This window comes from Mobula hypostoma, chromosome 9, assembly GCF_963921235.1.
Source record: "Mobula hypostoma chromosome 9, sMobHyp1.1, whole genome shotgun sequence".
Classification (NCBI taxonomy): Eukaryota; Metazoa; Chordata; class Chondrichthyes; order Myliobatiformes; family Myliobatidae; genus Mobula; species Mobula hypostoma.
Genome location: NC_086105.1, coordinates 76505171 through 76530299, shown reverse-complemented (window position 1 = coordinate 76530299; position 25129 = coordinate 76505171). Strand labels below are relative to the sequence as shown.

At 43.1% G+C, this 25129-nt stretch overlaps 1 protein-coding gene across 1 annotated transcript in view; it reads left to right on the top strand.

The window, feature by feature from the left end:
* Positions 1 to 230: 230 nt before the first annotated feature.
* ndc80 (NDC80 kinetochore complex component) overlaps positions 231 to 25129 on the top strand; it is a 122134-nt gene continuing 97235 nt past the window's right edge. The window contains exons 1-4 of the mRNA XM_063058506.1: positions 231 to 312; positions 1001 to 1069; positions 2525 to 2590; positions 20099 to 20225. Of these exons, the coding sequence (XP_062914576.1) occupies positions 1014 to 1069; positions 2525 to 2590; positions 20099 to 20225 (249 nt within the window). The 5' untranslated portion in view covers positions 231 to 312; positions 1001 to 1013. The remainder of the gene's footprint in view (positions 313 to 1000; positions 1070 to 2524; positions 2591 to 20098; positions 20226 to 25129) is intronic.

Genomic DNA, 25129 nt, shown 5'->3' with positions numbered 1-25129 from the left:
AGCAACACACTCATCTGCAGGTTTTCTCGTGTTTGTGGGTTAAGTCACAAACAAGAGAAAATCTGCAGATGCTGGAAATCCGAGCAACACACGCAAAATGCTGAAGGAACACCCACTGTACTTTTTCCTAGCACTTAGCGTGCGTTGCCTGTGTCATCAACTTCCGGCTTTGCTGGCGACTGAGCCTCACGTGACCTCAGCGCTTTGGTGACGTCATTGTAGCGCCCAATTTCAACCGTTTGCTGAAAGCGCGGGAGTGACTAAAGCGGAGAGACGGTCGGTGGACAGGGGGGAAGGGCCGAGGGCCGAGAGGTACGGAGTGGGGGCGGCCGGGAGGAGGGGGAAGGGCCGAGGGGTAAGACGGGGGTGGGGTTCGAGGGCGGAGGGGGATGTAGAGCTGAGGGGAGGAGGAGGAGGAGGAGGAGGAGGAGGGCGGAGGATAGGAGAAGGAGGGAGCAAAGAGGGGGAGTTCAGAATGGAAGGTGGAGGGGGGAGAAAGGAGGGAAGGGAGGATGGAGGGGAAAGGAAAGTGTTATTATCAGCTGCTTTTCCATCTCATTCTTTATTATTGTTTCCTTTTTCTGTTAAGCTTACTGGTCAGTGTGGTCACCCTTGTATTCTGGGACAGTGTTGGCCCATTTCCAGTTCTTTGGAATTTCACCAGTTTTCAATGGTTTTTGAAAAATATATGTTTGGGGTTTTTGTATATAATCACAGACCTCCAAGTACCCTTGGATATATGGTGACTGGCTTTGGAGATTTATGAGCTTTCAACTTTTTAAGCTGAAGCAGGACCTCACTTTCTAAGACCTCTAAGTCAACCTTGTTTTTCTCTACACATATTCCTAACATCTTCGCAGGTGAATACTTCGGTAAAATATAGGTGAATACTTCAGTAAAATATGAGTCAAGAGTATCTGCTATGTCCTCAGCATAATTTCTCCAGCTGTCTTTACATGATATTATCAGTCTGCTAACAGGGTGATTGCTCATTTTTCAGGTGTGCACCTGAAATGAATCAGAACAGAACTAGTGAAGCTAACAGATATGGATTTGCTACACCTCAAAGGTAAGTTCAAAAACCTTTAATTAGTTTTGAAATTCTTGGTGGCATAGTTTTGGTTATCTAGGTCTCTTAAGTTGGGTAGTCTGCACTGATGTCATTGATAACAGACTTGCCTGTTTGCCATGAAGCTGATGTTAAGATGGAGATTTTAGTAGACAGGTAACATTGAGGAGGATGGTGTTAATGATATTTGATAGTTCAAGAAAGGCCATGCACATAGGTAAAAGCTGACCCTTGCATTTATTTATCTGATTTATTGCGAAAATTATGTTGCTAGTTTCTGCATGTTTTGCACACACTACTCATTGGGAAGTAGATCTTTTGCCACTGGGTGGAAACACAAAGGGTGAAGTGATTCTAAAGCATCACACATCAAAGTTGCTGGTGAACGCAGCAGGCCAGGCAGCATCTATAGGAAGAGGCGCAGTCGACGTTTCAGGCCGAGACCCTTCGTCAGGACTAACTAAAGCATTGTAGAATTTCTCCACCTGAATGTGGCTGTAGGTGTAAGGTATCAAGCCATAGTGCTGATCAACACCACCACCCACTAACCTGCCCCCCCACCCCTCAACATCATGAATGACTGCGATGCTTCACTCCCAGGTGAGCTAAACGCCTTTTATGCATGAGAGAACAAAACTACAGCTGTTCAAATCCCTGCAGCATCCTATGACTTTAGATGGATGGCCAACATCAGAACTGCTTTCATGAGGGTGAACCCTCGGAAGGTGTAGGGGCCAGATGGTCTACCTCACAGGGCACTGAAAATCTGTGCCAACTAACTGGCTGGAGTGTTCAAAGACATCTTCCATTCTCAATGCTTCAGTCAAGTGTTCCCACCCCTCCCCCATGTATTTCTAATGAATCATCTTTCCTTTGTACGAAGAGGTATCACCTTGAACTTTTCTATGTTCACTTTAAGTTGTAATATTTTCTAACCTAGCAGCCTGCATTTTGTTTCTTTACTGCCATCTTCAAGTTCAGAATTGCACCTTTTAGGGGCCATAGAAACATAGAAAACCCACAGCACAATACAGGCACTTCGGCCCACAAAGCTGTGCCGAACATGTCCCTACCTTAGAACTACCTAGGCTTTACCCATCACCCTCTATTTTTCCAAGCTCCATGTAGCCATCCGGGAGTCTCTTAAAAGAACCTATTGTATCTGCCTCTGCCACTGCTGCTGGCAGCCCATTCCACTCACTCACCACTCTCTACGTTAAAAAAAACTTACCCCTGACATCTCCTCTGTACCAACTTGTACTAAATAGGGAAGGACTTGCCTGGAAGATATTAGCCACAATTGTTCCGTGTAGTTAACATTCAATGTGGATTTTAATTTTGGGACATAGCTTGTTTATTTACCTTGATTGCCATTTGAGTTAGCATTCAATTCTGCTTTTTATTTTGGGGATATTAAGAATTTATATTTTGCTGCGTTGTGCATCTTTCTTTCAGTGCACCACGTAGTGCATGGCTTGGTTCAGGAACCTCGGAAAGAAGAACTAGCTTCTTTGGAAGAAGGTAATGTCAGCGATTAACCTCATCCGGGAATGAGCTTTACAATATTTTTTTCTATGTGACCTCAAATAAAGGTTAATACAGTTAAGAATGGAATTTTCACTATCGTTCTATCAAGTTTACCCCCCTCAATCAAGGTTATCATGTTCTGCATTGAGAGAGCAAGCTCAAAAGATGTGAAGGGCAGGAAATGAGCAACCAGAGGTTGAAAATGAAAAAGCTGATATGGTTAGACAGCGTGTGTGGAAAGGTGACAGTGAATGCCTCTTCAGCTGAACATAATGGAAGGGCTGAAGAACAAGGTATCTGACTGAAGAGGGCAGTGGTCTATGGAAGGAGGAGGAGTGGATTCCTGCTTCTTCAACCTATGCACTTCCAGCTTCTTACTTCATTCGCGACCCACCCACCTTTCCCCTCACCTGGTCTCATCCGTCACCTGCCAGCTTGTGCACCTTCTCTTTCCTTCACTTTCTTATTCTAACTTTGTCCCATCCTTTCCAATCCTGATGAAGGATCTTGCTGCAATGTTGAGTTTTTATTCCCCTCCATGGATGTTGCCTGACTTGCTGAGTTTCCCCAGCATTTTGTGTGTATTGTTAATGTTTCTGATTTCCAGAATCTGCAGAATCTCTTGTATTTATTATAAGACAGTGTTTATCTTGGCAAGTAATTAATTGACAAGTGATAGGACATTATGAATTAAATGCTGGTAAATTAGATGGGATAAATACGTACGTGATCATCTTTAGACCAAGGGCCTGTTTCTGTGCTGTATGAGTTAGAGAATGTGGAAAAATTAGCAATCGGTAACTGAGGGTGAAGTGAAGAGGACAAAGATAAATGTCAGGTCAAAGGGATTGGAAAACAAACATGAAGGTGCTGCTTGCTGAGTGAGTGGAGAAGGTCTGTTAATCTTGGTCTCTGCAGGAATGTAAACAGATGATGATGAGAAAATGGAGGGGCACAGAGTGCTGAAAAACAACAACTCGGATTGTTCAAAATCTGAAATAAAATATATGCTTGACAGGTAACATCAAGAGAAAAATGCCATCATTTGGTAATTTTGACATAGTTCTTCCAGTAGTTTGATTTTTGGGCCAATCATAGTGCACCTATACCTGTTTTAAAACAAAAGCTCCCATATCTTAATAGCATCTTTCTATTTTGTTTTATGCCATGATTCCAGTCTGTTCTCCAATTCCTGTGGTTCTGATGTGATAGCTTTCATATCACAGTTCTTGAAAGGTTTTCCCTTATTCCCGAAACGTTGACTGTGCTTCTTCCTATGGATGCTGTCTGGCCTGCTGCGTTCCACCAGCATTTTGTGTGTGTTCCCTTATTTTTTAACTTTGGGTTTGCTTCCATCATAGTTGTTGGGGCTCTCATCTGTATTTTTCATTTCTTGTTTTCCTCTTTGCCCTCTTCTTCCTCCCTCCCCCCCACCCCGAACAAGGATAGTGTGCTCTCCTTGTTCTGTCTTATACCTGCAGGCCTTAATGTCCTTTTGTCCTTTCCCACCATCAGGGACCACAAATAGAAAAACACTGCCTATATTTCTAGCGTGCTGTGCTGGTTTTACTGCTCGCCGTCTGTTCTCTGCATTGGAGAATCCGAATGTAGACTGTGTGAATACATGGCAGAACTGAGAGTGGCAGGTGGAATTTAATGCAGATGTGTGAGGTGTTACACTTTGGGAGGACAAAACAGAGTAGAACAACATGGTGAGCAGTAGGGCTCTGAAGAGAGTGGTAGAACAGAAGGATTTCGGAACATAGGTTCATAATTCCTTGAAAGTGGTATCACAAGTAGATAGGGTTGTAAAGAGAGCTTTAGGCACGTTGGCCTTTATAAATCAAAATATTGAATACGGAAGTTAGAATGTTATGTTGAAGTTGTACATGGTTGTTGAGGCCTAATTTGGAGTATTGCTTGCTGTTCTGGTTACCTGCCTACAGGAAGATGTCAATAAGATTGATCAAGTGCAGAGAAAATGTACAAGGATATTGCTGTGACTTGAGGACCTGAGTTATAGGGAAAGGTTGAATAAGTTAGGACTTTGTTTCCTAGAGCGTAGGACAATGAGGGGAGATTTTATAGTCAGTCAGTCAGTAAGTGCTGTCTCGAATCCGGGGGGTTGACGGCTATGCACTTCCATCTTCCATCTTGTGCTCTTTTTCTGGCCTCACATTATCGTATGAAGTGGTTCCCTGCCTTCCTCTTTCCCTCTTTCCTTCTATCATCCCTTCCAATAACAATTTTTGCAGTCCACCACCTCTTAACAAGTGCCCGGCATATTCCAGCTTCCTTTTCTGCACATTCTTCAGCAACTCCTGTTCTCTTCTCGCTCTCTTCAACACTTCCATGTTACTGACCTTCATCACCCATCTAATTTTCTGCATTCTCCTTAAACACCACATTTCAAATTCCTCCAGTCATCGTTGCACTTCCTTACATAAGGTCCACTATTCGACTCCATACAACAGACTGCTCCAGACGTAGCATTTCCAAATTCTACAACGCAGCCCAAAGTCCAACCTCCTGCCACACAGCACGTCACTCAGGCTCCAGAACGTTGATCTTGCAGTCAATTCTTCGCCTAATTTCTGTATCACATTCCCATCCTCTGTGACCATCTGTCCCAAGTACACAAACTTCTTGACTTGCTCTACGCCTACGCCATTAATTTTGATACTGATTTTGGGGACTTCTTTCTTCCGTGATCTCTTCCATCATCTTCGTCTTTTATTTTCATTCCAAATCGTTCACCTTCAGCATTTATCTTATCTACTATTCTGAGTAACTCGTCCTCAGTCTTGGTTAACAACTCTGAATCATCTGCATACCTCAAGTTGTTCACCATCACTCCACCAATTTGGTCACCAGCTTCATCGTTCAACACCCTGAAGATTACCTCTGAGTAAATGTTAAATAATAAAGGGGAGATAACACAGCCTTGGCGAACCCCTTTTTGGATCTCAGCTTCCGGTGAATTCCCACCACTAGTTTTTATTAACTGCCTTCTGATGCCAGTGCACACTCACAATCAGTCGAACATCTTTCCCATCCAGCCCCAGTGAGTTCAGGCAATTGACCAGCTGTTCATGATTGACTAAGTCAAAAACTTTTTCGTAATCCAGGAAGCACATGTAAATGTCTTTTTTTTTCTAGACCTCATTCCACAATCATTCGCAAATTGAAAATCCCTTCACGAGTACCCTTAACGGTATAAATCTGCTCTGGCACTCATTAATTTCATTAAGAACTGTCCTTTTTATTCTGCTTAGAAGTATTATTAACAAGATCCTGGAGGCATGACTTATAAGGCTTATAGTTCTAAAGTCTGAGCATTTCGTGCTCTTACTTTCCTTTGGGATCATGACAAACTCTGGCATCACAAAATCTGTTGGCCACTTTCCTGTTGAGTAGATTGTATTGCAAAGCCTCATGATCTCTTCAACCTCCGAGTCGCCAAGGCATTTCAACATTTCGGCTGTAATACCATCTACACCACAAGCTTTACCAGTTTTTAACTTTCCAATGGTTGCTCTTACTTCTGCTACCAAAATTTCCAGACCTTCCATCTTCTCACTCACTTGATCATTTCTAGCATCGTAGTACAATCCCCTAATGTATTCCATCCATCTACTTTCCACCTTATCATTTTCAAAGAGTATGTTCCTGTCCTTGTCTTGAATAATGCCAGTCCTTGATTGTTGCTTGTTCCTGTTGGTCATCTCTGCAATCTCCCTGTGCATATCCCTTGAATGATGTAACATGTCTATGGTCTCTATCTTTTCACACCATTTGATAAACCATTGTTCTTTAGCTTTTGCACATTCTGCTCTTATTTGTCGGTCCAATTCCTTGTACTTAGATGTGTCCTTCTTGTGCTTCCTTCTCTCTTCCATGAGCTTCAGAATGTGATCCGTCATCCAGGCTTGTTTAGCTACGTGCCTTCTTTTGGGGAGACATTCTTCAGCTGCTATTTGCATATGGTCCTTCAGGTTTGATCACATGTTATCTCCATGTCTTCTATTCTCAGTCCTTTAAACCTATTTTGTACCACTACAGAAAAGCTTCCACTATACTCGCTCCTCTTCAGTAAGTCCATATCCAGCCTGGCTTTCTTGGTTGCAGCCTTAATCTTTGTCTTTAGTGCAATCTTCACCCTAACAACCACCGGATTGTGATCCGTGCCTTATATCGGCACCTGGGTAAATCTTGGCCATCCTAATACTTCTCCTGAAGCGTTTCCTCACTGCAATATAGTCAATTTGTCTCCTTCCAGTATCCCCAGGCTTCTTCCAAGTGTATAATTTTTGTTTGGGTAATTTGAACCATGTGTTTGCTACCATCAGCTCATACTGTTCACAAAATTGTATAAATCTTCCCCTCTTTCATTTCTCTCTTCTAAGCCAATGATATCCTTGTATCTCACATTGCCTACTCTAGCATTCAGATCTCCCATAACAAAAAGTACATCTGAGCTCTTTGCATTTTTTAAAGCAGATTCTACGTCCTCATAAAACCGTTCCACCTCTTCATCCTCGTGCTCACCTGTTGGTGCAGACACTTGGACTATCGTAACATTGAAAGGCTTTCCTTTTAATTTTACCAATATGACCATCAGATATGGGCCAAAACCCATCCATTGCATTGCAGATTTTCTTCGTAATAATTCCAACGTCATTGACATGGCTCTCTTCCAGAGTATATCATTGCAAAATCATTCTCGTCAAATGTTCCAGCCTCTGTCCAACGGACTTTGCTTACTCCCATAATATCCAGCTTCATTCGAGATATCTCAAGAATTGCATTATCAAGCTTTCCCACTTGATACATTGTTCAAACATTCCATGTCCCTATCCGTAAGATACTTCCCCTAATTTTCAGTCTATCATTAGCCAGTGCCACACATCCTTTCAGATTTGGTGTGCTGCCTTCGTTCCCAACAGGCCTACAATTCCCAAGGTCATTATCTTCTTCCTTGTGGCTATGTACAGCAGAATCACTCGCAAGGGGCCCAGGTTCATCTGCACAACGCATGTCTCTTCTAAGTGCATAGCATACAATTCGTAAGAGGGAGATACATGGTGAGGCTTTAATCTCTTCCACGGAAGAGGGCCGTTGGCTCACAAGGAGCTCATCCGCCCTTTGTCAGGTCTTGTTTTTCAGTCCTGCTGGGTGTCCTCACACCCTCCTCGCCAGACTGAGTCTGGTGGGGGAGCCGGTTTAGTCGCCGACCACTCGACCATGAACAGGTTGTACTGGATTACGTGCTTACCAGTAGCCGGGATATGACGGCTGTTCGCTCGCTTGGCTCTGAGGAGAGCTTCGGCCTCGATGGCGTCGGTTTTTTGGTCTGTCGTGCCTCAGGCGCTCGCCTCCCGAGATATACAAAATTATGAACAGTGTAAGTGGAACTAGACTTTTTCCACTGAGGTTGGATGAGAATAGAACCATGGGTTAAGGATGAAAGATGACATGCTTAAGGGGAACGTGAGGGGAAACTTCTTCACTCAGAGGGTGATGAGAGTGTCGAATGAGCTGCCAGCAGAAGTGGTGGGTTCAGGTTTGGTTTCAACACTTAAGAGAAATTTGGAAAGATACATTGGGGGGGGGCAGTGTATGGACAGTTATAGTCTGGGTACAGATTGAAAGGACTAGGCAGAATAATAGTTTAGCACAGACTAGATGGGTCAAAGGTCCTATTTCTGTGCTGTAATGTTCTACCCCTCAGTTTGATCTGTAGAGGTGATCCTGATCTCACTGTGCCCCACCACCACCAAATCTGTTCTTGCACTTTTCCAAGGAACCCCAATGAAAGTTCATTTGACTCATTGGCTGACTGGCAGGAAACAGAGGGAGCCTTTTCTGGCTGGCCTCCAGTGACTAGTGGTGTTCCAAAGGGGTCGGTGTTGAGACAGCTTCCTTTTACTTTATACGTCAGTGATTGGGATGACGGACTTGATGGCTTTGTTGCAGATGGTAGGTGGAGGGGGCAGGTAGTGTTAAGGAAGCAGGGAGGCTGCAGAAGGACTTGGACAGATTAGGAAGCTGGGAATACAGTGCACGTTGGTAGAAGGAACAAAAAGATAAGACTATTTTCTAAAGGGGCAGAAAATATTTAAAAAAAAATAGAAGTGCAAAGGGACTTGGGAATTGTTCTGTAGGTTGAATCGGTGATGAAGCTGGCAAATGCAATGTTAGCATTCATTTCAAGAGGACTGGAATATAAAAGCAATGTTGAGGCTTTATAGGGCACTGGGAGGCCTCACTTGGAGTATTGTGAGCAGTTTTGGAAGCCTTATTTAAGAAAACATCTGCATTGGTGAGGGTTTAGAGGGGGTTCACGAGAGTAATTCTGGGAAAGAAAGAGTTATATGAGGAGCGTTTGTTGGCTCAGGGCCTGTACTCATTGGAATTTAGACAAATGAGGGGTTATTTCATTGAAAACTATTGAATGTTGAAAGATCTATATAGAATAGATATAGAGAGATGTTTCCGATAGTGAAGGAGTCTAGGACCAGAGGCATGGCCTTAATAGTAGGATGTCCATTTAGAATGGCGACGAGGAGGATTTTCTTTAGCTGGGGGTGGTGAATCTGTGAAATTTGTTGCCATGGGCAGCTTTGAAGCCAGCCCATTGGGTATATTTAAGGCAAAAGTTGAGAGGTCCCTGATTAATCAGGGCATGAAAGATTATGGGGAGAAGGAAGGAGAATGGAATTGAGGGAGAAAATGTATCAGCCTCACACACAAAATGTTGGAGGAACTCAGCAGGCCAGGCAGCATCTATGGAAAAGTAAACGGGACATGTTTCAAGCTGAAACCTTTATCACAATCCTGATGAAAGGTCTCAGTCCAAAACATAGGCTGTTTACTCTTTTCCATAGATGCTGCCTGGCGTGCTGAGTTCCTCCAGCATTTTGTGTGTGTTGCTTGGATTTCCAGCATCTGCAGATTTTCTCATTTGCACATGGATCAGCCTCGATGGTTTAGCCTATTTCCGACTCGCTTGAGAACTCAATCTGGAATTTTGGAATTTCAAATAATCAGCATTTCTTGTATGTATCAGAACTAGTAAGCTATGATGAACTGTTAACTATTTATGATCATAAGACCAAAAGGTATAGGAGCAGTATTAGGCCATTTGGCCCATTGAGCATACAATGCCATTTCATTAGAGCTGATCCATTTCCCTCTCAGCCACAATCTCCTGCCTTCTCCATAAGACCATAAGATATAGGAGCAGAATTAGGCCATTCAGCCCATCGAGTCTGCTCTGCCATTCCATCATGGCAGATCGTGGATCCCGCTCAACATCATATACCTGCTTTTTCACCATATCTTTTGATACCCTGATCGATCAGGAAGTGATCAACTTCCACCTTAAATATACGCACAGACTTGGACTCCACCACAGATTGGCAGAACTTTTCACAGATCTAGGACACTGGCTAAAAACAAAACCCTCCTTACCTCTGTTCTAAAGGGTTGCCCCACAATTTTGAGGCTGTGCCCTCTAGTTCTGGATACCTTCACCATAGGAAACATCCTCTCCACATTCACGCTATCTAGACATTTCATCATTCGGTAGGTTTCAGTGCGATTTCCCTTCTCCCCACACCCAACATACATCTAAATTCCAGTTAGTACAAGTCCAAAGCTGCTAAGCGCCCCTCATATCTTGACCCCTTCATTCCCGGAATAATGCTTGTGAGCCCCCTCTGGGCTCTCTCCAATGACAACACATCCTTTCTAAGATATGGGACCCAAAACTGTTTACAGTACTCCAAGTGTGACCTGCGAGTGTCTTATAAAGCTTCAGCATTATCTTGCTTTTATGTTCTATTCCCCATGAAATAAATGCTAACATTGCATTTTCCTTCTTTACCACAGACTCGACCTGTAAATTAACTTTCTGGGAGTCTTGCACAAGGACTCCTAAGTCCCTCTGCACCTCTGATGTTTGAACCTACTGCCCATTTAGGTAATAGTCCACACTATTATTCCTTTTAACAAAATGCATTATCGTACATTTCCCAACACTCTATTCTATCTGCCACTTTTTTTACCCAATTATACCAACTTGTCTAAGTCCTGCTGCAATCTGATTGCTTCCTCAGCACTACCTACCCCCCCCACCTATCTTTGTATAATCTGCAAACTTTGCCACAAAGCCATCAATTCCATTATCCAAATCATTGACAAACAATGTGAAAAGTAGCGGTCCCAATACTGACTCCTGAGGAGCACCACTAGTCACTGGCAAACAACCAGAAAAGGCCCTTTTAATTTCCAATCCATTATCCATGCCAGTATCATTCCTGTAACCCAATAGGATTTTATCTTCTTAAGCAGCCCCATGTGTGGCACCCTATTAAATGCCTTCAGAAAATCCAAGTAAGCGACATCCTCTGCCTCTCCTTTGTCCACCCTGCTTGTTACTTCTCAAAGAACTCCAACAGATTTGTCAGGGAAGAATCCTCTTCACAGAAAGCATGCTGACTTTGACTTATTTTATCATTAGTCTCCAAGTACCCCGATACTTCATCCATAATAATAGACTCTAACACTTTCCCAACCACTGAGGTTAGGCTAACTGGCCTATAATTTCCTTTTTTTTTTGCCTTACTCCCTTCTTAAAGAGTGGAGTGACATTTGCAATCTTCCAGTCCTCTGGGACCATGCCAGAAGCAAGTGATTCTTGAATAAGTAATGCATCTACCATCTCTTCAGCAACCTCTCTCAGGACTCTGGGATGTAGGCCATCTGGTCCAGGTGACTTATCCAATTGAAGACCTTTTAGTTTGCCTCACGCTTATTCTTTGTATTCACTCCTGCTCTCTGACACTCATGGACCTCTGGCACACTGCCATTGTCCTCAATAGTGAAGACAGATGCAAAGTGCCCAATAACTTTATCTGCCATTTGTTTTTCCCCCATTACTACCTCACCAGCACCATTTTCTAATGGTCCAATATCAACCTTTACCTCCATTTTACTCTATATAACTGAAAAACTTTTGATATTCTTATTATTGGTTAATCTGCTCTTGTATTTCATCTTTTCCCTTATAGCTTTTTTAGATGCCTTTTATTGGATTTTAAAAGCTTCCCAATCATCCAACTTCCTCTCACTTTTCCTACCTTGTATGCCCTTTCCTTGGCATTTATGCAGTCCTTAACTTCCTTTGTCAGCCATGGTTGGCTACCCCTGCCATTTGAGAATTTCTTCCTCTGTGAGGCATATCTATCCTGCGCCTTATGAAGTAATTCCTAGAAACTTCAGTCATCTCTGCTCTGCTGTCATTCCCGCCAGTATACTCTCTGATCCACCTGGTAAGCTCCTCTCTCATTCCTCAGGAATTCCATTTACTGCATTGTGACACTGATACATGTGAGTTGTGCTTCTCCTTCTCAAATTGCAGTATGATTTCAATCACATTATGAACACTGTCAGCCAACGGTTCTCCCTGTATCCTTTCATGCCCTGACTAATCAAGAATCTATCAACCTCTGCCTTATAGATACCCAATGACTATGCCTCCACAGCTGCCTGTGGCAACAAATTCCGCAGATTCACCACTCTGAAATTCCTCCTCATCTCTGTTCTAAATGGACATCTCTCTGTTCTGAGGCTGTGTCCTCTGGTCTTAGGCTCCCCCACCAAAGGAAACATCTGCTCGACATCCACCCTATTGCAGCCTTTCAGCATTCAATAGCTTTCAATAAGATGCCCCCCTCATTCTTCTGAATCCCAATGTGTACGGGCCCAGAGCCATCAAATGCTCTTCATATGATTAGCCTTTCAGTCCCCGAATCATTTTTGTGAACCCTCTTTGAACCCACTGCGATGTCCACATATCTTTTCTTAGATAAGGGGCCCAAAACTGCTCACAATACTCCAAGTGAAGCCTCACCAGTGCCTTGTACAGCCTCAACACTGTCCTTGCTTTTATATTCCAGTCCTCTTGAAATGAATGCTAACATCACATTTGCCTTCCTCACCACAGACTCAACCTGCAAATTAACCTTTAGGGAATCCTGCACAGGGACTCTCGCATCCCTTTGCATGTTAACTATATGCTTCTTTACTCTTGGGTATCGCTTTACCTGCTCATTATTCCCTGCATTCTTTTATTTTGGATTCCCAGTAGCTGAATTTCATAGTTCCAGTGAGAGAGGTACAGAGATCACAAAGGGGGAGCAGTGAGAGATACAAAGATCAGAGTCCTGATGAAGGTCTCGGCCTGAAACGTCAACTGTTTACTCTTTTCCATAGATACCGCCTGGCCTACTGAGTTACTCCAGCATTTTGTGTGTGTGGCTCATAGTTCCAGCATTGTTTTTTTTCTCTCTGTTCTGTCCTTGTTTGTCTCATGCCTAATGTAGTCAAAAAGGGAATGATTAACAAGACTTCATCACATCTCAGCCAGCACCACCACTCTTGGTCTATATTTCATGTTCCCTTTATTGGGCTGCTCCCTTCAACCTTCCAACAGTTTAAAACATTTCAGTTTCTTACCTTTACTCATTTTGATGAAGGCCATCATTATGAAGTGCTATCTTTGTTTATTTCTTCCTGAGTACAGTTCCATATAGCACAAAGCACATGCATCAATATCACAATGGCAACCCAGGTCTGTACCAGAAAAGTAAGTATGATTTGCAGAGTGCTATTTCAAGGAGGAAGAGACAATTTTGAATGAGGTTAGAGGTGACATTGGATGTACGACAACTCTGGTGGGGTTTACAAGACATTACTTCCTACAGAACAAAACCCAATAGCATTAATGGCAGTAATGCTTCACTACCAGATGAACTCAACGCCTTCTGTGCCCACTTTGAAAGGAAGAATATAACTAAAGCTGTGAAGATCCCTGGTGACCCTGTGATCTGTCTCAGAGGCAAACGGTAGAGTGTCTTTAAAGAGGGTGAATCCTTGCAAGGCGGAAGGTCCCGAACCTGTGACAACCAACTGACAGGAGTATTCAAGGACGTTTTCAACCTCATTGCTAAGAGTGGAAGTTTCCACTTGCTTCAAAAAGGCAGCAATTATACCAGTGCCTGAGAAGAATAATGTGAACTGCCTTAACGACTATCGCCCGGTAGCACTCGTATCTACAGAGATGAAATGCTTTGCGAGGTTGGTCATGACTAGACTGAATTCCTGCCTCAGCAAGGACCTGGACCCATTGCAATTTGCCTATAGCCTCAATAGGTCAATGGCAGATGCAATTTCAATGACTCTTCACCTGGGCAATACAAACACCTATGTCAGGACGCTGTTCATCGGCTATTTTTTTTTTGTGTGCCATACTGTGCCAGAGCCTTGGCGACCACTTTTCAAGTAGTGGTCTTGGAGGAAAGATTCTGTGAGTGGTCCCCCACATCCTCCTCACAGCGCAGTTTTTTTTTTTACGAGACCGAGTTGCGAGCCCGACACTCAACCCGACACGGATGGAAAGCATGGAGCGGCCCAACTAGGTTTGAACTCGGGATCCTTCGCTCCAGAGTCAGACGCTGATCGACTGTAGATTAGCATTTAATACCATCGTTCCCACAATCCTGATTGAGAAGTTACAGAACCTGTGCCTCTGTACCTCCCTCTGCAACTGGATCCTCGCCTATCTAAGACCACAATCTGTGCAGACTGGTGATAACATCTCCTCCTCGCTGATGACCAACCCTGGTGCACCTCAGGGGTGTGTGCTTAGCCCACTGCACTACTCTTTATACCCATGACTGTGTGGCTAGGCATAGCTCAATTACCATCTATAAATTTGCTGATAATACAACCATTGTTGGGAGAATCTCAGATGGAGACAAGGGTGTACAGGAGTGAGATATACCAACTAGTGGAGTGGTGTTACCGCAACAACCTGGCACTCAACGTCAGTAAGACGAAAGAGCTAATTGTGGACTTCAGGAAGGGTAAGACTAAGGAACGCATTACCAATCCTCTTAGAAGGATCAGAAGTGGAGAGAGTAAGCAGTTTCAAGTTCCTAGGTGTCAAGATCTCTGAGGACCTAACCTGGTCCCAACATGTCGATGCAGTTATAAAGAAGGCAAGACAGCGACTATACTTCATTAGGAGTTTGAAGAGATTTGGTATCTCAACAAATACACTCAAAGACTTCTATAGATGTACCATGGAGAGCTTTCTGACAGGTGGTGTCTCAGAAAGGCAGTGTACGTTATTAAGGGCCTCCAGCACCCAGGGCATGCCCTTTTCTCACTGTTACCATTAGATAGAAGTTATTGAAGCCTGAAGAGGCACACTCAGCAATTCAGGAACATCTTCTTCCCCTCTGCCATCTGATTCCTAAATGGACATTGAACTTGTGGACACTACCTCTCTTTTTTAATATATATTTTTGTTTTTTTGCACAATTTTTAATCTATTCAATATATTAAATAATACTATTCTTTTGCACTTCTGGTCAGATGCTAATCGCATTTCATTGGCTTTGTATCTGTACTCGGCACAATGACTATAAAGTTGAATCTAATATGTATACTGTAATTGATTCTTATGATTATTTTTGCTTCTATATTATGTATTGCATTGAGCTGCTGCTAAGTTAACACATTTCATGACACATGCCGGTGATAATAAACCTGATTCTGATACACTGGAATATAGTTAGATGAGCTTTTCTGGTATTTTCCAATTTTAGTTGCACTTGTACATGCTTTGTGTTTTAAGATACAGATAGATGCAAGTTTGGGGAGGATGTGGAACTTGATGGAAGTTCTAGAGTTTTGTGCATTAAATTTTACCTGTAGTACATGCATGCTGGTAGGATTTATCACCAAAACATGACAAAGAAAGAAACCAGTTGGTCATTGTCCATATTATGAGTTGTGTAGATGATGATGAAATGATAAAGCGGGATGTAGGTCATTTGCAGGAGTGGCCAGAGAAATGGTATTCGGAATAATTTATTAAGAAATAGGTAAGGATAGACAGCAATACCTCCACTACAATAATTCCAAACTTTGGTGTTCCACATGGTTTTGTCCTCAGCCCCTACTCTGCTCCCTGTACACTCATGACCTGCATGGTCAGATTCTTTTCTAACTCCATCTACAAGTTTACCAGTGTCACTTTTGTAGGTTGCATCTGAAATAATGATGAATTAGAGTACTGGAAGGTGATAGATTAGTGACATGGTGTCATGACAACTTTCTCTCAATGTCAACAAAACAAAAGAGGTGGTCATTAACTTCACAAAGGGGAACCATGCTTCTGTCTAAGTCAGTGGTGTTGAGTTTGAGAGGATGAGAGCTTCAAGTCCTAAGTGGCCTCTGCTGATCCAATTACTTTGATGTCATTGCCAAGAAAACTCATCTACTTCTCACAGGAGGCTAAAGAATTTCCCTACTGAGTCTTAAAAATTATTTGGATGCACCACCGAAAACATTCTGTCTGAATGCATAATGGCTTGGTGTGGAAACTGCTCTGCACATGACCGCAAGGAACTGCAGAGAGTTGTGTACACAGTTCAGTGCATCAGGAAACGGCCTCCCCTTTAAGGACTCTGTCTGTACTTCTCACTGCCTCAGTAAAGCAACCAGCATATTCAAAGATCGTTGGCTTCTCTCTTCTTCCATTGGGCAGAAGATACAAAGGCCTGAAAGCATGTACCATCAGGTTCAAAGACAGCCGTCCTGGTTTTCAGACCCTTGAACGAACCTCTTGTATGATAAGATGGACCTTTGGCTTCAGAATCTACCTCATTATGATCTTGTACTTTATCGTTTACTTGTTCTGCTCTTTTTCTGTAGCTTTTACACTTTATTCTGCATTGTTATTTTACCTCATTCTATCCCAGTGCAGTGAAGTACTCATCAGGGACATGTTGCTTGCAGACGACGCGGCACTGGCAACACACTCTGAAGAGCAACTGCAACGCCTCATGGACAGCTTCTCAAGAGCCTGCCAGGACTTCAGCTTGGCCATCAGCCTGAAGAAGACCAACGTGTTGGGCCAAGGCATTGAGCACCCCCCTGCCATTACCATCAAAAACTACGAGCTGGAGGTAGATCACGAGTTTAAAATCTTGTCTCAATCATCACGGACAGCCTCTCCCTAGACCCTGAGATCAACAGACGGATCGGACGAGCAGCCTCAACATTCGCCAGGCTGACAGAGAGTCTGGGAGAACAGAAAGCTGACGACGCACACCAAGGTTGCAGTCTACAGGGCCTGCGTCCTCAGCACACTGCTTTATGGCAGCGAGACCTGGAGATTCTACTCCAGATAAGGGTGGCGTCTCAATGCCTTCCACCTTCGCAGCCTAAGACGCATCCTGGACATCAAGTGGGTTGACCGAGTCACCAACAATGAGGTCCTGGCTCGCGCCCAGATACCCAGCCTCTTCACCCTGCTCCAACAATGCTGACGTCGCTGGCTGGGCCAGGTACGCTGTATGTCAGACGGGAGGATCCCGAAAGACCTGCTCTATGGGGAACTGGCCTCCAGCAAGAGAGCACAACGACAGCCCCATGTTCGTTTCAACAATGTCTGCAAGAGAGACATGAAGTCACTGAACATGAGCATCGAGAGGTGGGAGGACATAGCAAGCGATCACTCTTGCTGGAGGCTGGAACTACGCAGAGGTCTAAAAAGAGAAGAAAAGCTGAGGCTTGCTGCTGAAGAAAAGTGCACTGGTTGGAAAACAGCACCAAGACAACACTGGACGACAGCACCTTCAAGTGCAGTCGCTGCAGCCGAGCCTGTCACTCCCGTGTGGGCCTCTGCAGCCATAACAGACGCTGCTCTACCAACACAAACTGAAGCAAGATTTTCCAGGCGCAGATCCATGATCTCGGGAGACTAACGAAACAACAAAATCCCAGTGCACCATGTAATGATTTGATCAACATGCAAGACAAGTTTTCCCACTGTCTTGGTACATGTGACAATATTTAACCAATGCCAATACTTTATTCCCTAGAATGGATGATATTGAGGGATGACCAGATAGAGGTATATATGATAATGAGGGACATGGATGAGGCGAAAGTATAGATTTTCTTCCTGTGAGGGTATGCTTAAAAACTAGAGAGCATAGGTTTAAGATCGGGGCGAGAGATTTAAAGGAGACATCAGGGGCAGCTTCTTTACACAAAGGGTGTCATGTATTTGGGATGAGCTGTGAGAAATGGAGGTTGAGGTGGGCACATGAGCAACTTTTATAAGCCATCCTAATGAGCATGTGGATAGGATGGGTTTGGAGCAGGGGTCCCCAACCTTTTTTACAACGTGGATCGGTTTAATATTGACAATATTCTTGTGGACCAGCCAACTTGGCGGGGGGGGGTGTTCAAGTACGGTTAAACTCCCCTCAGCATGTCTTTTACAGTTAGGGTTCCACCTTTCTCACTCCCAATAAGGGACAAAAGTAGCAGTTAATGCTGCCTGGCCTGCTGCATTAACCAGCAACTTTTATGTGTGTTGGTTAGATACGGACACTTGCGTTTACCCCGAGAAAGACTACCATGAAGCCTTGCGCAGGCAGCTGTGTGCATGCGTGACGTGCGTGTACGTGCCGGATTTTTCCCACCAATCAGGTTTAGCTTAATCTTCCCGACTACGCTGTACATACATGATTTCTATTTTATATAGGCTGTGTATTTATCATATCATTCCTGCTTTTACTATATGTTAGTGTTATGTTAGGTTTAATGCTCAAAATTGGTAGGTTCTCTTTTGGGTCTAGGGAATGCTCAAAATTTTTCCCATATAAATTAATGGTAACTGCTTCTTCGCTTTATGCCATTTCAGCACGAAAGGTTTCATAGGAACGCTGTACCTTAGCGGGGGAAATATGGGACAAGGGCGGTCCCGTATGGGACAAACCAATTTAGCCCAATATACGGGATGTCCGGGCAAATACGGGATAGTTGGCAACCCTATGTTCCAGTTGCATGACAGGGAATGAGGAAAGGTGTAGCTGACTCATATCGTTTCCTCATGGCCCAGTAGCACATGCTTTGCGGCCCGGTGGTTGGGGACCGCTAGTTTAGAGGGTTATGGATCAAATGCAGGCAGATGGGACTATATCGCTGTTTAGTTCAATATTTTGTCTGACGAACGGTCCCGTTGAATTATATTTTGTGTTTGTCCATCGTCAGCGTTGATGAGGACCTCGAAACCATTATGATGGTGTTGAGACGTGCGTGTGATTTGGATTTAAGTGAGGGAGAGTTGCGCAGCATCAGCCTCACTCTCTCTTCCCAAGTCCCATCTGGCCCCAGCGGCAAGAGAGTGGAGACGGCTGGAGATGGGACTAGGCGCAGTGGATGACCTGGATGTCTTGTGTCTTGTTGTGCTCTATGCATTCCACAACGTTTGCAGAGATCGCCTTCTTGACCGTTGGACCTTCCATTGGTCTCGTCCGCTAAATCTGCTGGAGTCTGTCTTCACATGCTGGAATAGACAACTCCCTATCTCAGTGAGGGCTTATTTATATTTACAACAGAAGCACACTAATTCAAGTGGATGGTCAAAATGCTTCTGACTACACCCACGATGGATGACTGAGTGCACGAACATCCCAGTTGTTGATAGAACAAAAATGCCTGATGTGCTGATATTTTGCGAGTTTCTCCTGTATCATCCCACCTCATCGTCCAGGGGCTCTTGTTAGATAAAATCCTGTGCATGGATTTCATAGTTTTAACATGAGGAGAACCTTACACAGAAATAATACATTTGGAAACTCATCTGATTTTCAACCTTCCTGTATAAGATGCTGCTTGGGCCATTGCGATGCACAAAAGGCTGGTGGAACTCAGATGATCAGGCATCATCTATGGAAAAATTGACGTTTTGGGCCAAGAGCCTTCAGGATTGAGAGGGAAGGAGTTGGGGAGGGGGCCGGTTTCCTGTATTAAAAGGTGGGAGGAGGAAGGTGAAAGAGGCCAGTTGGAAGGTGATAGATGAAGCCTGGTGGATGGGAAAGATCAAAGGCTGGAGAAGAAAGAATCTGATAGCAGAGTGGACGATAGGAGAAAGAGAAGGAGGTCCAGCTTATTTTAAAATATAAGTAGCTAAGTATTTCAAAATTGATATGTTCTATCTATTTCTGTTTTTACTTATCTCCACACACCCTGAATTAAAATACTTTAAGCAACACAAATTTTGAAGACTAGTGACAGCCCAAACTTTTAAAGTTTATAATTAATGTCTTTTATTTTTAAAATATCATAAATTAATTCAAAATGTGATAGTTCTCAGTATACTTACAAAGTGTTTATTTTAACATCAGGCAAACTATACTGACTTCATATATTTAGCAGGCTTTGTTTATTGTAAAACAGATTTCCCTCTGTCATCAATTTTGTGAACAGTACATGAATGATATCTCATTAATCCTTGCACTATTTATCTTAAAAGATAGTAATTTTGCACTGTGGTGTTGCAGCAAAACATTTCATGTCATCTCAGACAATGATAATAAATCTGATTCTGGAATTTCATCATTTTTGTTGCAGGACAAGTGGCATTGGAACTTTTTCTACTGATCTATATGGTGCCTGTGGAGGCTCAGAAAAGATAAAAGATCCCAGACCACTTCATGATAAGTCCTTTGTGCAGCAATGTATTCGGCAACTTTGTGAGGTATTTTAGCATGTAATACAGTGTAATTAACACCACACCAGTGTAATTAACATCTGCCCTATTTAGTTGGTAGAATTGAATTTGCTATCACCTGGTAATTCAAAGTGGATAAGCGTTTGATACAAGATCCCTCTTGTATCAAACAACAAAGAGCAGACCTTTGTTGTAGCTGTACTGCTTCCAATGTTCTATCTGTGGCATCAATCCATTCTTCATAAATGAGACAATGAGAATAAACCTGTTTCTACAGAGTAGCATAGTGGTTAGTGTAATGGTTTACAGTTCCAGTGATCGAGGATCAATTCCACTGCTGTCGATGAGAAACTTGAACACACCCCCTGATGCATGCATTTTCTCTGGGTCCTTTTTTTTTCTGAGATTCCAAATAGTTGGTGAGATCACTCTTGGTATTTTGAATGCAGTATTTGTTACCAAGCTATATGTCACTAAGCTGGAAAGAGCAGAAAAGAAGCTTGAGTATGTTACTAGGATAGGTGGGCTTAGTTTTAAGGCGAGTCTATATAGGCAAGGACTTTTTTTTTTGTGGAGCATAGGAAGACGATGATGTGTGTGTGTGTGTGTATATATATATATATATCACGTACCGGGATGGGTTTAAAGACCACCACAAAGGGGACTGTTCTTCTGTGGTGGAATTATCAACCCAGGCGAGAGTTGGGCACACAAATAACTCCCCACCGGTCGCTCCCTTTTCCACACTGCGAGAGCCACTGATCGATCCTCCAAAACCCACCTTTTCTGTGGGCACAACAAAGCTCATTCAGTGTCCAAAACCATGTGTCTCCAGGTCTAACAGTTGACCTTCTATTTATCTCACCATGCTAAATACTAGCTGTCCATCAAACAGCTCCTCCCCTCTCTAAGAACACAGAAGCTGCCAGTGTCCTTGTAGAAAGTATAAACAAACTATGAGCAGTCTTTGCCTCTCTCTTTCTTTCTCTCTTTTTAACAAGGTGTCTGTGTTCCACAACTCTCCCTTTTAAAAGCACAGTTCATAGGGGTAATTGAGGACCCCGTCACACCCTCTTCCTTTTAGAAAAAATTTGACGCAGGTGACAACACAGGTTCAAATAGACTACCCTCCAATGAGTTTTGAATCGAATCTCCATCAGCATATAAGAGTAGGGGAACCCCCTCATCCCAGTTCTCCAACTATCCCCTGGAATGTTCTCGAAGTAAAGTTACTACCGTGGTCAAATTGAATTTCTTTGGGCAGACCCACCAGTGTGAAAAACTTACTGAGTGCTTTTACCACAGTCTTGGCCTTGATGTTTCTGAGAGGCACTACTTCAGGAAACCTAGACACAGCACACATAATTGTTAACACATACTGATGACCAGCTGCAGTCTTTGGCAATGGGCCAACACAATCCACTATGATGCTGGAAAATGGTTCGCTAAAAGCAGGTATCGGCTTAAGTGGTGCTACTTGACTATCCTGATTAAGTTTCCCCTCAACCTGGCAGGTATGGCAACTCCTGCAAAAATTCATAACATCTTTTCTTAAATTAGGCCAGTAGAATTACTTCATAATCCTGTTCACTGTCTTTCTCACTCCAAAATGTCCACCTAAAGGCATACTATAAGCCATGTTTAAGATTTCAGCCCTGTAAACTTTCGGAACCACTACCTGATGTTCAGTGGCCCAATCCTCACTTGCAGGCACAGTGGCTGGTCTCTACTTCCTCATCAATACCCCATCTTTAAGATAATATCCTACTGGCTCTCTCTGAACCTCTTCTGTGAGAGCCGTCTCCTTTAAAGCCACCATTTCTGAATCTCGCTTCTGTTCCTCTATAAATTCCCTTTTCGATGAGGACAAACCTTTCTCATACACCTTACTCTCATCAGCTTTACTGCCCTCTAAGTCCTGCTGGAATATAGAAGGTAGAGAAGCCTGTGACCCATCATCATACTTTAAACCCCTGGTTTTGCTATCATGGGCCTCAGCAGACCTTTTAAACATGCTTCGAGTAACTGCGCTTGTGGGATAAACATCAGTCTTTCTGTGTGAATTCTTAACAGCAGCTTTGCTCATTAGTTGAATTGCTTAATCAACCTTACCTTCGAGAGGTGTCAACCTCCCCCCCCCCATTGTTTACTAAACTTAGCACGATCACCAGACTTATAACTACCATGTGCATACTATGGAAGAGGCCAAACAATCCACTTATCATATTCTTATGACCTTTCTTCTGACCTGTCTCCATAGCAACATCTACCGATAGTCCCTCCTGGTCACAATAACACTTAAAGTTTTGTCTCTCCACACCCCAAACTTCAACAAACTCATCGTGAATAACATCATAACCTTGAAGGTGTTTACCTCCAAATGTCAAAACAAAATTCAACAGAGTGGCACATTCTTCCTCTGCAAGCAGGGTCAAAGGTTGCACAACCAATCCAACCTTCACAAATATTTTATTCAAAAGTCCAGGAACAACCCTTTGCCCAATATTTTCAGTAACACTTACCTCATCAATTTTTATCTCACCACTAACTTTTACAACATTGCCTAATACAAGTGACTGACAATTCTCAATTTCCAATGGTACCAAGGTTAACCCCTTATTCACTGAGCCAAGACCATCTGACACAGAAGAACTGCATTCCTTTCCAACCAAGTCGGACACCGCAGACTTTAACTGAGCTTCAACACAAGGTTCAGTACCCTGTGAATCCACAGGTACTTCCACAACCTGAACACAGGCAATCGGGACAGCTGCTTTTATCACTTGCCCCAGTTTCAAATTCAAGGTCACACTGAACCTCCCAGCTACTCTCTGGGTAACTCTAATCTGGAGTAAACTCAACCTCGTGGGTTAGAACAAACTTGTCTGCTGTCTTAGCAGACCCCTGCAGGGTGGCAGCATCCTCTTCATCTAGGTATGCCCTTACATCATAGGGGACACAACTTTTAAATTCGTCAAACAAAACAAGCCCTTCCGAGCTGTAAAAATCAGCAGAATCCAACACTGGATCTCTCAGCTGCCACATCTCCCTCTCGAACTGTGTCTGTCTTTCTGCCTCTTCTCTCCCGAGCTGTTTCAGTTGCAACTCATGCTCCATTTTTAATTTTTCCAACTGTAGCTGAAGCTCAGCCTCAGAAAGTACTTTACCTTCAGCAAACATTTTCAACATATCCTCAGTAAATTGCTTCGTTGAAATATAATATTCAACTATTTTTCTTTGAACTTCTACCTTAGTCATACCCTTCTTTACCGTCTTAAGTTCCAGTTCCTCAACAATATTCCGCGACTCATCCTTTTTAGCTCTCTTCAAAACCACAGGGTTTGGCAATGCCAGAAATTTCCTAACATCCATTTCTGCTGTTTTCCCACACAACCAAATCAAAAGGGATTTTCCCCAATCAATTCAAACAAGCCTCCCACAATTTTTAGAATGGCTCCTACCAATTTGTTCATATCTTGGGCGCAGGCCCCAATTTTGATAGGGACCCGGGACGGGTTAAAGAACCAGCAGAGATGGAAAACACTTTGGAGTCCAGTATTGCTATTAACTAATGGTATTTATTAGTAACTATGCAATACAGTAATATAAATGCAGATATATCAAACAGGTTAGCAATGATTTTATTTATAAATAAATAAAATAAGTGTGGAAATATATGAAAATCAAGCTTCTTCAAGTCTAGGGGTAAATAGATATTCTTACGATAATGAGTTAAGTTCAGTTCAGTTCGTGGTATTGAGTTGAGTAGTGATGGAGAGAGAGGGAGAGATTTGAGTCTTCAAGTGAGCTGACGCCGTTGATCTTTCCGTTGTCCTCCGAAATCCTTTAGAAGTCACCGACTGTGACCACAACAAAGGGGACCATTCTTCTGTGGTGGAATTATCAACTCAGGTGAGAGTTGGGCACACAAATAACTCCCGGTCACTCCCTTTTCCACACTGTGAGAGCCAATGATTGATCCTCCAAAACCCGCCTTTTCTGTGGGCACAATAAAGCTCATTCAGTGTCCAAAACCATGTGTCTCCAGGTCTAACAGTTGACCTTCTATTTATCTCACCGTGCTAAATACTAGCTGTCCATCAAGCAGCTCCTCCCCTCTCTCTTTGTAAGAACACAGAAGCTGCCAGTGTCCTTGTAGAAAGTATAAACAAACTATGAGCAGTCTTTGGCTCTCTCTTTCTTTCTCTCTTTTTAACAATGTGTCTGTGTTCCATAACACTCTCTCTTTTAAAAGCACAGTTCAGAAGGGTAATTCAGGACCCCATCACAGTATGCATGTGAAACCACGGTTTCCTTGGGTTGCGTAAGTCTAGGGAATACATACTCCGGTCCTGCTAGATCTGTGAGATTGGGATGGCTCTCCCATCCTATACCTGTTTGTGTGAATGATGTGTAATTTGCTACCCTGTTGCAACTCGATGCTAAGAAATAACAGACAGTACACCGCATAAGATTAAAGGGATTATATTTATGAAGGTTAACTTAATTATTAATTTATGAAGGTTAACTTGAGGTTATTAAAGGAAAGAAAAAAGAAAACTATAAGGGCCCATTATAATTAAATAGTCAAATATGCACAAGTTGGGGCTTAGCTCTTCCAAAGTCATATTCATCGATCCTCAGTTGACCTCCGCATCTTGCTCGATCGAATCACTGTCCCCCACCAGATCGAATACGACAGCTGGTTGTCTTCAGTGTCTTCTCTCTTCTTCTCCCACCGAACAAAGACGCCAGCTCAAACTGGTGTCAGACACACAAAAAAAAACCCGCTCCCCTGATTGGGTGGCTCACGTTCTAAAGTACTTGTTACCTCTAACCATAACCCAAACACACTTTCTGTAGAAAGACCATTATGTTAGCAGTGAAACATTTACCAGGGCTTTACACTTGTGTATATATACAATGGCATT